Source organism: Phalacrocorax carbo, chromosome 3 (genome assembly GCF_963921805.1).
Source record: "Phalacrocorax carbo chromosome 3, bPhaCar2.1, whole genome shotgun sequence".
NCBI lineage: Eukaryota > Metazoa > Chordata > Aves > Suliformes > Phalacrocoracidae > Phalacrocorax > Phalacrocorax carbo.
In genome coordinates, this window is record NC_087515.1 from 45,029,511 (window position 1) to 45,042,467 (window position 12,957).

Sequence of the window (12,957 nt, forward strand, 5' to 3'; positions counted from 1 at the left end):
GCTTTTCAGCATCCTTAGAACTTCTAGAATAAAACCCAGTCGGTCGAATAGGTCCTTCTGGTCCCTTCTGCCAGAGATGACTTGACAGTCCCCGTTCACTCTGAATCGGGTCGGTGGGGTGGATAGGGCCCAAAACTTGATGGGTGCTTACTTCAAACACCAGAAGGTGCAATACCTTATCACGGGCTAGAGCCCGTTCCCAAATTGCCCTCTTTCACAACAGGTCCTGTAAGAGGCGTGCAATTATTGCAAAGTCCAGGATACGTTTTCTCCAAAAGACCAACAATCCCAAGGCACGTTGCAGTTTCTTTTTACTTTCTGGGGTCTTTACCTGATCCACTGCTGAGAGGGCATCCCGAGGAATACAAACTGACCCTCCTTTCAACCAGACGCCCAAGAACTGAACTTCACTGGCAGAGGTTTGTATTTTTTCTTTTGGTATTTGGAGGCCTATTCCTCCCAGACAATTAATAATTCAGTCCTGCATAGTCCCCCTACTAGTATGTCATCAATATACTGGTAGACTTTAACTTCTTTCTGATGGGATTATTGACAATTCCTGTGCTAGGTCATGGTGGCTAGGGTAGGTGAGTGTTTATATCCCTGAGGCAGGCGAGTGAAGTTATATTGTTGTCCTTCCCAAGTAAAAGCAAATTGATCTCAATCACGCTCCTGCAGTGGAACCATAAAGAACATGTCCATCACATTCAAGGGTTGCCAAGATAGGGCGGGCCTGCTCTTGAACGGTTGCAATTAATTTGGCTACGTTGGGTACTGCTGTAGTCAGGGGACCAGTGTTTGCATTCAAACACCGATAGTCAATGATCAGCTGCCGTTTTCCATTACGTTTGCGCACTGGCCACACCAGGGAATTGTACAGGAGATGGGTAGGCAGTAAAATACCCCATTGTTTGAGATCCTCAATTCCTGGGACTACCCCTTCTCTCACCCCTAATGGCAACAGATAAGGTTTCACATTGGTAATCTTGGAGGGGGCAAGGGCAGGTGCTGTTTGCAATAGGTGTACCTCCACCCAAGGCATCTCAGCTAATTGCCTGATCTGGGGGATACCAGAAGACCACGAGTTCCCCTGGCTATCACACCACTGCCTTCCCTTTAAATACATCTACACCTAAAAGGTTCGCCTGGAAAGGTCCTATGGCCACCACGGTATTGATGGGGGCTCCCTCTCCCGGTAACCATAGTGTCACTAAAGTCATGGGTGTCGACTGTGTTTTTCCCAGTGCATTTAAGATAACTAGATTTCTAGATGGGATCGAGGTCCCACACCACTCTGCTTCAGTCCGCATCAATGCGGTGATTCGTGTCCCAGTATCAATGAGAAAAATTACTGGTCTTTTCCTTGGTCCTACAGCTACTGTGATTAATAAATCCCCCCCTTACATTCAAGGTGAGTTGTCTTAAAAACATCCATCCTCTGCACCCCCACCTTCAGGGAACGGAGGTTCTAGTTTCCCACCTTTTCCCCAGTCGGCTCCCTCTCGATGTCAATCAGGTGTGGAGCATCGGGAACCGGCTCGAGAGCAGCTTTCCTCCCTGACCATTTCTGTGCAAGCTTTTCCAATTTTGGGGTCGGGAGTTCATCCATCAGGTCTCGTGGAATACCCTTCTGAATTCCTAAAATGCCAAAACCCCTGTCGGCTTAGGGGTTTCTCTCTCCCCGAATAATTGCCCCAGAGTGGCTTCAAGTCTTGGTCCTTCCCTGTTGTCAGCTGCAGACTGTTTACTTGCTCAGCAGACCGTATGACCCTAGTTTTGTTTTTTCTGGAACGCTCCACCAGCAGGGCCGTATCTTCTCCCAAAATTCATTAACTCCTGTGCTACCTCCCCCCACGTCCACACATTCCTTGCTGACCACCAATGGTCGGGGGTTGTTATCCCTTCTAGAGCAGCCGTGGTTCTTTCTACCTCAGAGGTGTTTTGAATTTTCCCCTGTAATTGGATCCCAATGGGTTTCAGGGAATCAGAGAGTCCCTGCATCAGGGGAGTCATCCTCTCCAGGTCCACCGGCATCATCATCGGGGAACTCTGGTTAGGCTTGAGCTCCCGATCCTCCATCATTTGGACACAGGCCGCCTTCTGCACACTTTCCACTAACTGATCCACCGTACCTGTTAGGGCAAGGGGATCCCCCCCTCTAAAGCGTTCAGCCCCCCAGCCCCAATATGCAGCTCTCTGAGTTAATGACCATGGGGATCAGTGATTACCTGTAGTTAGGAACACACCCAGACCCCACTATCCTCCTGCTTCTTTCTCTGACCACAAAATTCCATCCCGCTGACAGGGACACTCTCCACACATATTCCGTCTCTGATTCCCTTGGAGCTCTCACCAAGTCCTTTCTCAACTTTGCTAGTTCAGTTGCTGTAAATGGGACTTCTTTGGTGAGAACTTGAGGACGGTCATTGTTATTGTCCTCATAAAAGTGCTCTGTTTTAACCAGTGGATACACGTGAGGGAAGCTTTCTACAGTTTCCCTTGCCTTCTGCAAGTCCCGCCAAGGGGGAGACTACCTCTGCCACTGCATCCGCTTCCCTCAAGAATTGACTCCCCAATTCTTCCTTTAATGCGGAATATAGATTTCTCTCCTCCTCCAACAACTGCTTATTTTCCTTCAGTTGTTCCTGCAGTGACCTTATGGCCACCTGCAGTGAGTCTATTACGGCGTTGGCTTGACAAAGCCTCCGTTTCGTATCTTCAATTGCCACTGCCAGACTTGCTCCCAATACTGCACAAATCACAGCTTTTCCTTTCCCCGATCTAACCTTCGCTTCTTTCTGCAGCTCCCTTATCCTGTCTACTACACACTGTGGTTGAAACCAATGGCTCTTTGCCCAATCTTGTCCCTGGGGTGAGGGACGAGATCGGTGTGCCTCCAAAAGATCATATAGTGTATTTATCTCTTCCACTGGTGAAGGGACGTAATCGTGGGCAGCCCACTGCCTTCTGAGCGGCCATCTTATTTAACACAACGGGGCTGTATCATCCTGACGGGGCCACACCTTAACATTCGAAATTGCCCCTATTCACCCCCAAGAGGTTACACGTTAAGATTGCACTTTCTGTTCTCTGAGAATCCTGCCGACTATGCCAATTTAAAATGTCACTATCCACTGTTGGGATGAACAAGTTGGCAGAGGTTAAACCCCCTTGCTTTCCAACCGACCTCAGGTAATTCTGGGAGGTTGGGGGCGGTTGGGTTTAACTTCTGATTGACTCTAATATTTGAGCATGACTAGGTTCCGTCTACATTCTCGGGAGCCAAATTAAGTCAAGTGCCAAATCACTTTATTTGTCCAACAATAAATACGCGAGCAAAAAGGAGAAAAAAGAAAAAAGTGAGAAAGGGAACGAGCACGACAGTGTTGCAACAGATACCACCACAGATCTGCGGCAGCCGGTGCATCTGCTGTAACTTCAAACCCGGTGCTGGAATGCTCCAGAATACGCCTCATGGTCGCCGCTGGTTTCCCCTTTTTATAGGATTGTCGTGCTGCATAGTCAATGACTGTTTTCCATACCCACGCCTCCCACTCGGCGGTGGGGCGCATGCCCAGTACCGCCACTAGAGGGTGCTGGAAAGTTCTAGAAGGTCCGAGTCGTCCCTATCAGTCGGGCCCGGGCGCATGCGCAGTGGGCATGTACTCCAGAGGTAGCAGGATGCACACACTCCTGCCGGGTTGCCCCTGCGACCAAACTGTGCCGCTCAGTTGCCGTGGTGATTAAGCTTTGGTAGTGAAGCTTATCCTGCCAACAATGTTGGGACAAGTTTCTAGTCCCTTACAGTGAGACAGGACTAATTTTTTTAGCAACTGTTGGAGGTCTGGTATGAAGTAGTTTGCCTCCAAGTTGGCAGCCATCGGAGCTCATGCTGGAGTCTAAGTCAGACATTTGAAGACTGAGTATTATACGTGGAAATCACAAGAGGGTTTGATTTCTTTAAAATCCGAGAAAGATGAGAAAACCAGAGATGAAGAGGCACGTATGTTTTCTATTATTCCTTCTGTCTGAAAATTAAATGTATTATTTCCAATTAATAGGAAGTTGCCTTTGTGTTCCTTTCGTATGTCAGTAGTGTCCAAAAATAACAAGTCGTGCTGTTGTGTATTTTTTTTTAGCAGACAACAACCAACCAAAATACTGTGGTTTTTTTAAATGCACACTTATATATATATTTAAAACTACTACTGTAATTAGGTTGTTTTGCACTTCTCTTAAATCTTGAGTTAAATACCTGAACTTCAGTTTTGTATCTATTGGAAGAAAAACAAAAGTAGTAGTTTCGATCGCACAGCAATTTTCTTATTCTTTATTTCATAGAATACTTAGAAAATGTTTCATGTTACTGTCTTCCTGTAAAAAGCAAGACAAGGTGGCAGAAAGGTCTATTGTCTTGTGTATTTTTCCATACTTGACATACAGTTTTATAAATGGGAATATTTTTGTCCAGGCTCTGGATCCAAGCTAGCTTAATGTCACTTAAGGTCATTATTACTTTTTAGCCTCCTCATCGCTAGCATATGAGTAATGCCTACTCAGGACTGTTCCAGCTCTCTATTCAGCCATGGGAGACTATGCACGTTCTAAACAACATTGCTTATAACCTCCAGCAATAGCACCCTGGCTCGCCTTGCTCTTCTCCCATTCTCAGAGACACCAGATCCAAAGGCTGATTGCCACAGTTCTTGGGCAAATTCTCTTGGACTCTGTCCCATGCGCTCCTTGTCGCTGCACAAATCCCACAGCTTGGCTCTGAAATCGTGCCCAATGCACTTAGACCTTTTTATATTTCTGGGACAAGGAAGGAGAGAAAGGACGATTGAGGCAGATGTGGTTTGTACTGACTTCTGACACTGTGAGTCAAAGGTTGACGTGTAAGCCTGCACTGCACCAGAAAACCTGCCTGCTGCAGTTAGCAATATGTGTGGCTGAACTGCTGCTTAAATGGGTTGGCAGTTCCTCCATGGAAAATAACAAGTCTTAACAGAAGTGGTTACCAAAAGGACTAGGAATAGCAAAGTAACAGTTTTAGGATGCCTGTGATTTTTACAGGTGATTAACAGTTAATATCTGTGGAGTGCAAGCCCCCTAAGCATGAGCTTCTTCCCTTTCTCATTCTCCCATCTGCTTTTCCCCTTCAATTAAGGCCCGGGAGAACACAGGCAGTGGGTACGTGAGCTGCCCCAAGAGGGGCTGCCTTGGGCTAGAGCAGGGGTTTGGGGCAGGGCCAGGCAGCCTGAGCTGTGGGTCCTTTTCTTTACCATTCTGCAAAAGTAATGACTCAGCAGCACCAGCTGGGACAGAGCTTGAGGTATCAGCTAAGAGAAACATACTCTATAAATCCATAAGAATGTCTGTTCTAGTTTTATTGTCCTACAGTATGGCAGGAGTAATAAGCATGAAGGCACTTTGGGAACTGTAGACAACACTGACTATGATAAAGCAAGTAGCATGCATTTACAGAGGTGGTTCCCAAGACTGATAGTAATGATCATTGAAAAAGGTATGAAGGAAATGGGATTTCGATGTGGCTGCCCTCATTTCTGGGAAGGCAGCTTTAGAAAATGAGGCTTGGAGAGTTGACATTGAACCCCCTTTACAAAAAAAAAGGGCAGAGATTAATAGGAACTCCTTGTGGTTTAGCGGCAGCTCAGCCCCACACAGTCGCTCGCTCACTCCCCACCGGTAGATGGGGGAGAGAATCAGAAGGGTAACGCTCGTGGGTTGGGATAAGAACAGTTTAATAATTAAAATTAAAAGAAACAACAACAGAAATGCAACGTAAAGGAGAACAAAGAGAGGCGCAAAGCCCCGGGGGAGGGGGAACGGAGGGGAGAGGGGGAACGAACCGCCGAAACAAACTGCACGCGCCGCAGCCGCTCGTCACCCGGCGCCGCGCCGCCTCCGCGCCCCCCTCAATATACCGGTCATTGTGTCACATGTTATGGAATGAACCTGCCATTGGCCAGTCGGGGTCAGCCGTCCCCACCATGGCCCTGCCCCTCCCAGCCCCCCCCCGCCACGCGGCAGAGCGCGGGAAGCTGGAAAGGCTGGAAAGGTAGCCGACCCCTACAGTGAGGAGAATTAACCCCTTCTCAGCCAAAACCAGCACAGAACTCAATATGCCTATAATAGTACAGAAGAGTCAAATGCAAAGTATCCGACTGGTGTGAAGATTTCCTGATAGGACCACTATGAAAAACATTTATTTGTAATCTCTAAGTTTTGTTTTGTTCAGGGCAGATATCTTAGGTGGCACATCTGCTGGGAGTATGGTAACAAAAACTACCCAAATCCTTAAGCAAAATGCATCATACGTTGGTCTAATGTGTCATTAGGTTTTGCTCGGTGCAAAAGCCGCTAGAGAGGCGGCTATAAAGGTGAGGGAGAGGAAAGCGGCCCGAAGGCGCGGCACCCCGGGACAGGGGCGGGAAGCGGGCTGGGGGCCGGTGGGGCAGAGCTGCTTCACAGGCGGGTACGCGGGCCGTGCCCGACTACCCTCATTCGCCTCAGCCACAGTCCCGGGCCCGGGTCTCTTCCACTGCGGGCAGCTACCTTTCGGCAGCTAGCGATCACCTAAGCTGCAGGAAAAAAATAACACAGCTGCTGAAGCTGGGTCCTCCCCACCTGAAGGCATGCGCGTGGGCGCCCTCCTCTGTAGCTGCTGCCACAACGCCCGCCCCGGGCTGAGTCCCCGCCCACGCCTGCCGCCGCGATTGGCTCTCTCGCGGCAGCCGGCGCTGCCATTCGCCTGCCAAGCCGCCAATAGGTGTCTGACGCCATTTCCCCTCGGCCGCCTGGCGTGGCCCAATCGGCGGGAGGTGGTGGGTGGGACACCTTAACTTCACCGAGGTAACAGGCGGGTCGACGGTTCCGGTGTGTGTGAGGCTGGCGGCGGCGGTCAGGGTGAGTGCTTCGCGCCTGGTTCCGTTCTGCCCCGGCTCTTTTCGCCCTCTCCTCCACCGTCTACTCCGGTGTTCCGCGGGTGGTGGTAGTGAGGCGTAACGGCCGCGCCGTGAGGCGGGCTCGAGGGGTTCGCGCGCCGCCGCCGGGGGCTCCCCGGTGTGACGTCACCCCCAGTCTTCGGGAGGGGACGGGGCGCCCTCCGGGTGAGGGCGGGGCCCCGGGCGGCGGCCGCCGCCGGTCGTGGCCGCCCTGAGGGGGCGGCGGGGCTGAGGCCGCCCCGCTGCCCCGGCCTGCTCTGCTGGGCAGCCGTGTTGCGGGCTCCTCTCCTCGGGGCTCCGGTGGGGCAGCAGCGGCCGCCGCCTATCTCCACCCACGATTGTTTTTTTCCAAATAAAAGTTTTATTTTTGGTATCTGTTTCGTTGGCTGCCGGTCGCTTGTTTCCTTGTCAGCTTCTCGGCTGTTCCTCCTCCGTTGTCGAAGCGTTCCCTTGCTGGGGGTGGGCTGCTGGTTGGGACGTTAAGCCCTTTCTTCTCCCCCGTTGCTCTTCGTCCTACCCCGCGCGGCCCCGGCCTCTTACTGTAAAACCCAAAAGCTCTTAAAAAAACCTCTTCCCTATTGCCAGCATTGAGATGGGGACGTCGGAGGGTGCATCTCTTCCTTCGTCCCTCTGCCGCATTCCTAAGTGCTCTACAGCAAACGCTATCGGCAGTGAGCGGTAGGCAGAGCTTTGAGCCTTGGGGGGAATGGCAAGGGTCACCTCGGCTGATGGAAGACCTGTGGTGCCTATGGCAGGTGCACTGAGCAACTATTTCTACATTGGGTGTGACTCTCGGATTATTTACATTTTTCTGAATGCCTGTGTAGGATTCAGTGTTACTTTTTTAGTGCAATAAGTGCTTTGGGCTACTTTGGTGAAATCACTATGGTTGATGTTCTTCAGGAGTTCAGCAAGAGAGCATTCCTGCAACATTTCTCTAGCTGTGCAGATGTAGAACAGTGAACTGTGTAGCAAGGAGGGATGAGATTGGAGGTGACAAATGTGTGACAGCCAGGAGAGAGGACAGGTAAATCCTAGGAGAAGCTAGAAAGGGAAAGGTTGGTTCCAATAGAAGCCTACAGAGCAGAAGCAGCAGGTTTGTGAATGAAATTTGAAAGGACTGGAAGATGGGTTTTAGATGGAAGGCATTTGACAAAATGGAGTTCATGTCGAGGGAGTGTTATGAACTGAATAAAAGGATTGAGATTGGTTGACTATATGTTTTCTGGTAAGACTAAATGCATCCTCAGACCCAAGTGTGCGTGTAAAGGCCTAATTAGGGTTTTCAGTCTGAAGTTATGCTATTAGTCTTTAAGTGGCATCTGTGTCTTAATTTTCAAAATGATTTAACTACGAACATTATTACTTTCTTTACCACACTATTTCTTCCATTTCTGCAAGAATATAGGTTCCTTACTTGCTCTTCTGTCATTTTACTTAAGTCTCTGTCATTCCTCTGTTGCTGTAATAACATTCTGGGTGGTGTAATCAGAGGCAGCAAAGCAGAGTTTGTAGGAAACAGGCTCTGCTTCAGCTTACTGCCTGTACCAATGGCCGATGGAGCTTGCTTTCTTCGTTATTATTGGCAAAAAGAGGTAAATGCAGTGATTAGGTCTTTAATTTTAGCTCAGAAGTTTATACAGGAGACCATTACAATTGGATGTAGTCCATAAATGCTTTTCTCTCTGTAGAGTCTGTATATTGAGTGGTCTTTCATTTTGTACAAAAATATATTTACAGTTTATAATTTAAAATATAAATTTATAACTATATGAAGATACCTGTATGCATTTAGCATCTAAGAAAAAATGAATGGAAATTAAAGACTTCGTAGAAAGCTGTGCTAATTTTCATTATTGAAAGGATGGTTGTGGTAAACCAGCAAGTTGGTCTGTTCTGCGCCAGTACGGAATCTTGTTAAATGTCATTTGCATTGTTTTGCTTATTTAAGTGGAGTGGTATTTAATTACTGGAGTAAACTAAATAGCATTTACAAAATCTGTGGTTTAAATCCTATGTATTAAACATCTCATTTTACACTTCTATTCACTTTCTAGTTTTCTTAGGTTACAAGTAGTCCCTTTCAAAGGGGTAGGACTGATAGAGGTCATATAGGAATATCTTAATTATGTTATAGAGGTTTTCTCCATTCATGCATTAGCACTAATGCTTTTTTACTTCCTGAATTAATTCAACATGCAGAATGTCTCTGGTTTTAATATTACCTGCTGAACTAGAGAACCAGTATTGTGTCAGGATTAACATGTATCAGGCTGTGGTGAAGAGGAGCAGTAAATACAGTGAATATGTTTCCTGATGCCTGAAAAATACATAGTTCTGTACTTTGACTTGGGAGCTCTTTTGTATTACTAGAAAAGGGTGACAGTTCTTCCATTAACTTCCTATAAACATTAAATTCTATAAACATATTAAGGTTTCAGATCAAAATCAAATAGGGTAACTACAGTATTTGAGATTGGCTTAAGCATGTTGTGGTTCACTAATAATCATGCTATCCTTACGCTTGTCTAGGCAAACCATTTTCACTGTTTTAGGCTTATTTGGCATTTTTTCAGAAATACTTTGCCACAGAGAAAAGTTAATTTCTTTTTTTCTCTTCTCCCTCCAAATTAGTGGAGAATAATAAGGGTAAGGGATGAAAAAGTGTGGAAGAGTAGGAGTTCGTTACAGGATCTTAAACAGCTGTTTCCTGCAAAAGAAGAGAAAAGGTTCTGAAGAGTTGAAAAGGTTTGAAGTGTTAGTCATATGCTGCAATTCTCTGCAGCACGTGTTTGTACTTCTTTGTGACTATTCAATTTGTGTTAATGCATGGATTCTGCATCCCCTACATAAAATGTAGACACAAAATAACGCGGGCAGATGCCAGTTTGATTTGAGGATAGGAGAGTCTGCTGTGCAACTTATATACTACCTTTCGGCTTTTGCCAGCTTTGCCACAGTGTTGCTTCGGACTTTCCACACAAGCAGGGAATGACACTTTTAAGCAGTAAAGATTATGGCTATGGAGCATCATCACATAAGACACTCGTCAGGCATGATGAGTGGAGAAGTAAGTTTTACTGTTGATTAAAAGGAGACCAGGGAAAGCAGCTTTCAGCCATGGGCAAGCCTTATATCGGCAATTCCCTACAGTGTCTGGAAAGATTACTAGGTTCAAGTTGTAACGAAAGGGTACTTTCAACTTGCAAAACAGACTTTGATTATTTTAAGTCTCATTAATACTGTTAGCTAGGGAAGAGGCAGAACTTAGAAGAACTTGAACTTCTTTCAAGAGGCATACTCTGCTTGTTTCAAACCTCTTCCAAAAAAGTTCTTTCTGAAGTTATTTGTATGAAATTAATCTCTTGAAATCAGTATCTAACATATACATGTGATTTGGTTTTAGGATGATTGCTTTCCAGAGTTTATTTTTGAATGGAAGGATGCTCTTTTCCAGTAGAAGATGGTGATCCTTTGTATGATCATGGAGAAGGGGATAAGTTCAGTAGAAGTGTTACCTTCCAAATCGTCTCAGGTTACAGCTGTAAAAGTGGTGGTCAAAGAGCCCGAAACAAAGCAAATCCAAAGAGGGAAACGAGTGGGATTTGTGCTTGTCCATGCAGGTAAGATGCAGAAGCATAACAGCTGGAATGGAGAGAGTGCATACAGAAACTAAGTAACAACTAAAATTTCATATTGGCTTTGGACTACTACTATGTTAATGAAGTGACTCGAACTTTGGGTGTAAATCTGGAAGTGGAGAGTTTGATTGGAGGTTGCATTGGCTGGAGGATCTTGGTAATTGTTAATGAAAATGTAGGGTTTTGTGTGTCTGAATGTTTGGTTTTCTTTTTGTCCTTGACAAACTTGCAAATCAGCAGTAAAAGGAAAATTGGAGTTTGACTTAAAACTAAGGTTTTTGCCCAATGATGGACAATAAATAAAAAAAGCTATGCTGGAAATCCCCCAAGAATGAGCAAAACTGGAATTTCTTGGAGAACGTTTATAGGAACAGATTGTATGATACTGAGATTTATACCTGCGTGCTTCTGCATATTTGCTCTGTATCCTCTATTTTACTGAGTGTATTTGAATTAATATTGGAATGCATGAAGTTGTCAATCATTGATACAAAAAGTAAATGCCAGTATAATCCAGAATAAGGAAGGCTGTATCTGTCTGTACTTTAATTCTTTGTGAACTGTAGGCTGTAGTTTGACAGGTAGCATAACCTCTTTTCTTTTGCCTTAATTGTAGGTGCAGGTTATCATTCTGAATCCAAAGCTAAAGAATACAAGCATGTGTGCAAAAGAGCCTGTCAGAAGGTATGTCTTATGAGCTTCACATTCTTGTAGTAGGTATACAAGAAGTATATTGGTAGCACTGTCCCTTCAGTATGAATGGGCATATCTGGGTTTAGCTACTCAGGCTGTATGCATTTCTAGAGTTAAAATGGAGCAGCAACAGTTAATGTGATACAGAGTGAATACAGTGTGTGGCCGTGAGGTGCAGCAACATTCTCATCAGTGATGGCAGAAAGCAGATGCTAAAGGAACAGCAGGGGAACAAGAGAAAGTCAAAGCGGTACCTACACGGAATATAGCTTCTGCAGCCTCCTGTGCTGTTTCCGAGGCTCTGGGATTTCTGGAGCTAAATATGGTGCCTGGATTTTCCCTTTTCCAATGTCCACTCTTTGGAATGTCTTTAATCTCTGGCATCCAGATTGCTCTGTGAATGCAGAGATTTCTATAATTAATTTCTTCTTGATAGCTCTTAACTTCTTAATGGGAGGGGAGGTAGAAACAGGAAAAACAAAACAAAAAAATCAAAACCCTCTTCCCAAAGCTGGAAAGGGAGAAATGGCAAGACTTTCATTTCCATTGAAATTAAATTTTTTTCAATCTCCTCCAATAACTTAGACAGGACTTGCCAGTTCCAAAGCTAAGTGTTGAATGAGAAGCTGGAAGACCTGTTTCCAAAATTTCTAATGCCTTTTGCTTTCTCCAGGGAGAAGGAACTGCGGAGCTTGGCAGGCTTCTTAGAACAGTCTGAGCTGGCCTCTGATAATTATCACTTCATTTTACAGTTCTGTTGCTCAGTCCTAATACTGATCTAATTCTGTAGTGAGAAGCCTCAAAAATAATCCAAACTTGCACTAGCTTAAAGTTGTACATTAGTCCTGATGGTATTCATTTTCCAGCTAATTATGCGTGAAAAACAGTTTGCTTGCTATTGAATTTAAGTCTAATTTGAGGTTCTGTTTGGTTCCTTAAGCTAGGTAGGCAATGTAAGTAACTTATATGAAGAACAAACAGTTGCAGGTTTGTCTTGTGACTGAAGATGCAGCAGTAGTTGTTTTCTGGGGTTCCCTGAGAGAACTTGACTGTATGGTCTTGTCTGGTATGGATCTAAGAAATAATATTAAGCTCTAGAAGTTCTTTCTTGTGTGTGTATATAATTTGTAGATAACATGGTCTTATGCAATTTGTTTTCCTGTGTAGGCTTTTTGATGAGTGAGTGTGTAGATTCTGTTTGATTTCATTACAATTGCCATATTTGGTACTAGTGATTTTTGTTGAATTTGGGGAGGAAAATGAGAAGATTCTTGATGGAAGCATTAAGAGCTTGAGGATACCAAGTATAAGAATTCATTTTGCTATAAATTAGACCATGCAGGAATCTGCTATTAAATGCAGTGTTGCAATGTCAGCGTAGTAAAATCATGCCTTCAGATCTGCCCTTGCATGGTGCATACTGGCTATTTCCAGTGCCTCTTGTTTTTATGTCCTCTTATATTTCTAATGTAATTTGGTGAAGATTTTGTTTTGTACAGGACTAGGAAAATGTAGGGCTTAGTCACAGAATGTTAGAATTTCCTAATCATCAAGGAAAATTTCTGTTTTACAGGCAATTGAAAAGCTACAGGCTGGTGCTCTTGCAACAGATGCAGTGACTGCAGCACTTATAGAATTAGAGGTATGAATTTCTGACT

The 12,957-nt window shown here is 45.3% G+C and overlaps 1 protein-coding gene across 1 annotated transcript in view; it reads left to right on the top strand.

Annotated features, from left to right (window-relative positions):
* The first annotated feature begins 6,858 nt into the window (after window positions 1-6,858).
* Window positions 6,859-12,957, top strand: part of TASP1 (taspase 1) — a 90,444-nt gene continuing 84,345 nt past the window's right edge. The window contains 4 exon segments of the mRNA XM_064446759.1: window positions 6,859-6,927; window positions 10,372-10,588; window positions 11,223-11,290; window positions 12,873-12,941. Of these exon segments, the coding sequence (XP_064302829.1) occupies window positions 10,429-10,588; window positions 11,223-11,290; window positions 12,873-12,941 (297 nt within the window). The 5' untranslated portion in view covers window positions 6,859-6,927; window positions 10,372-10,428.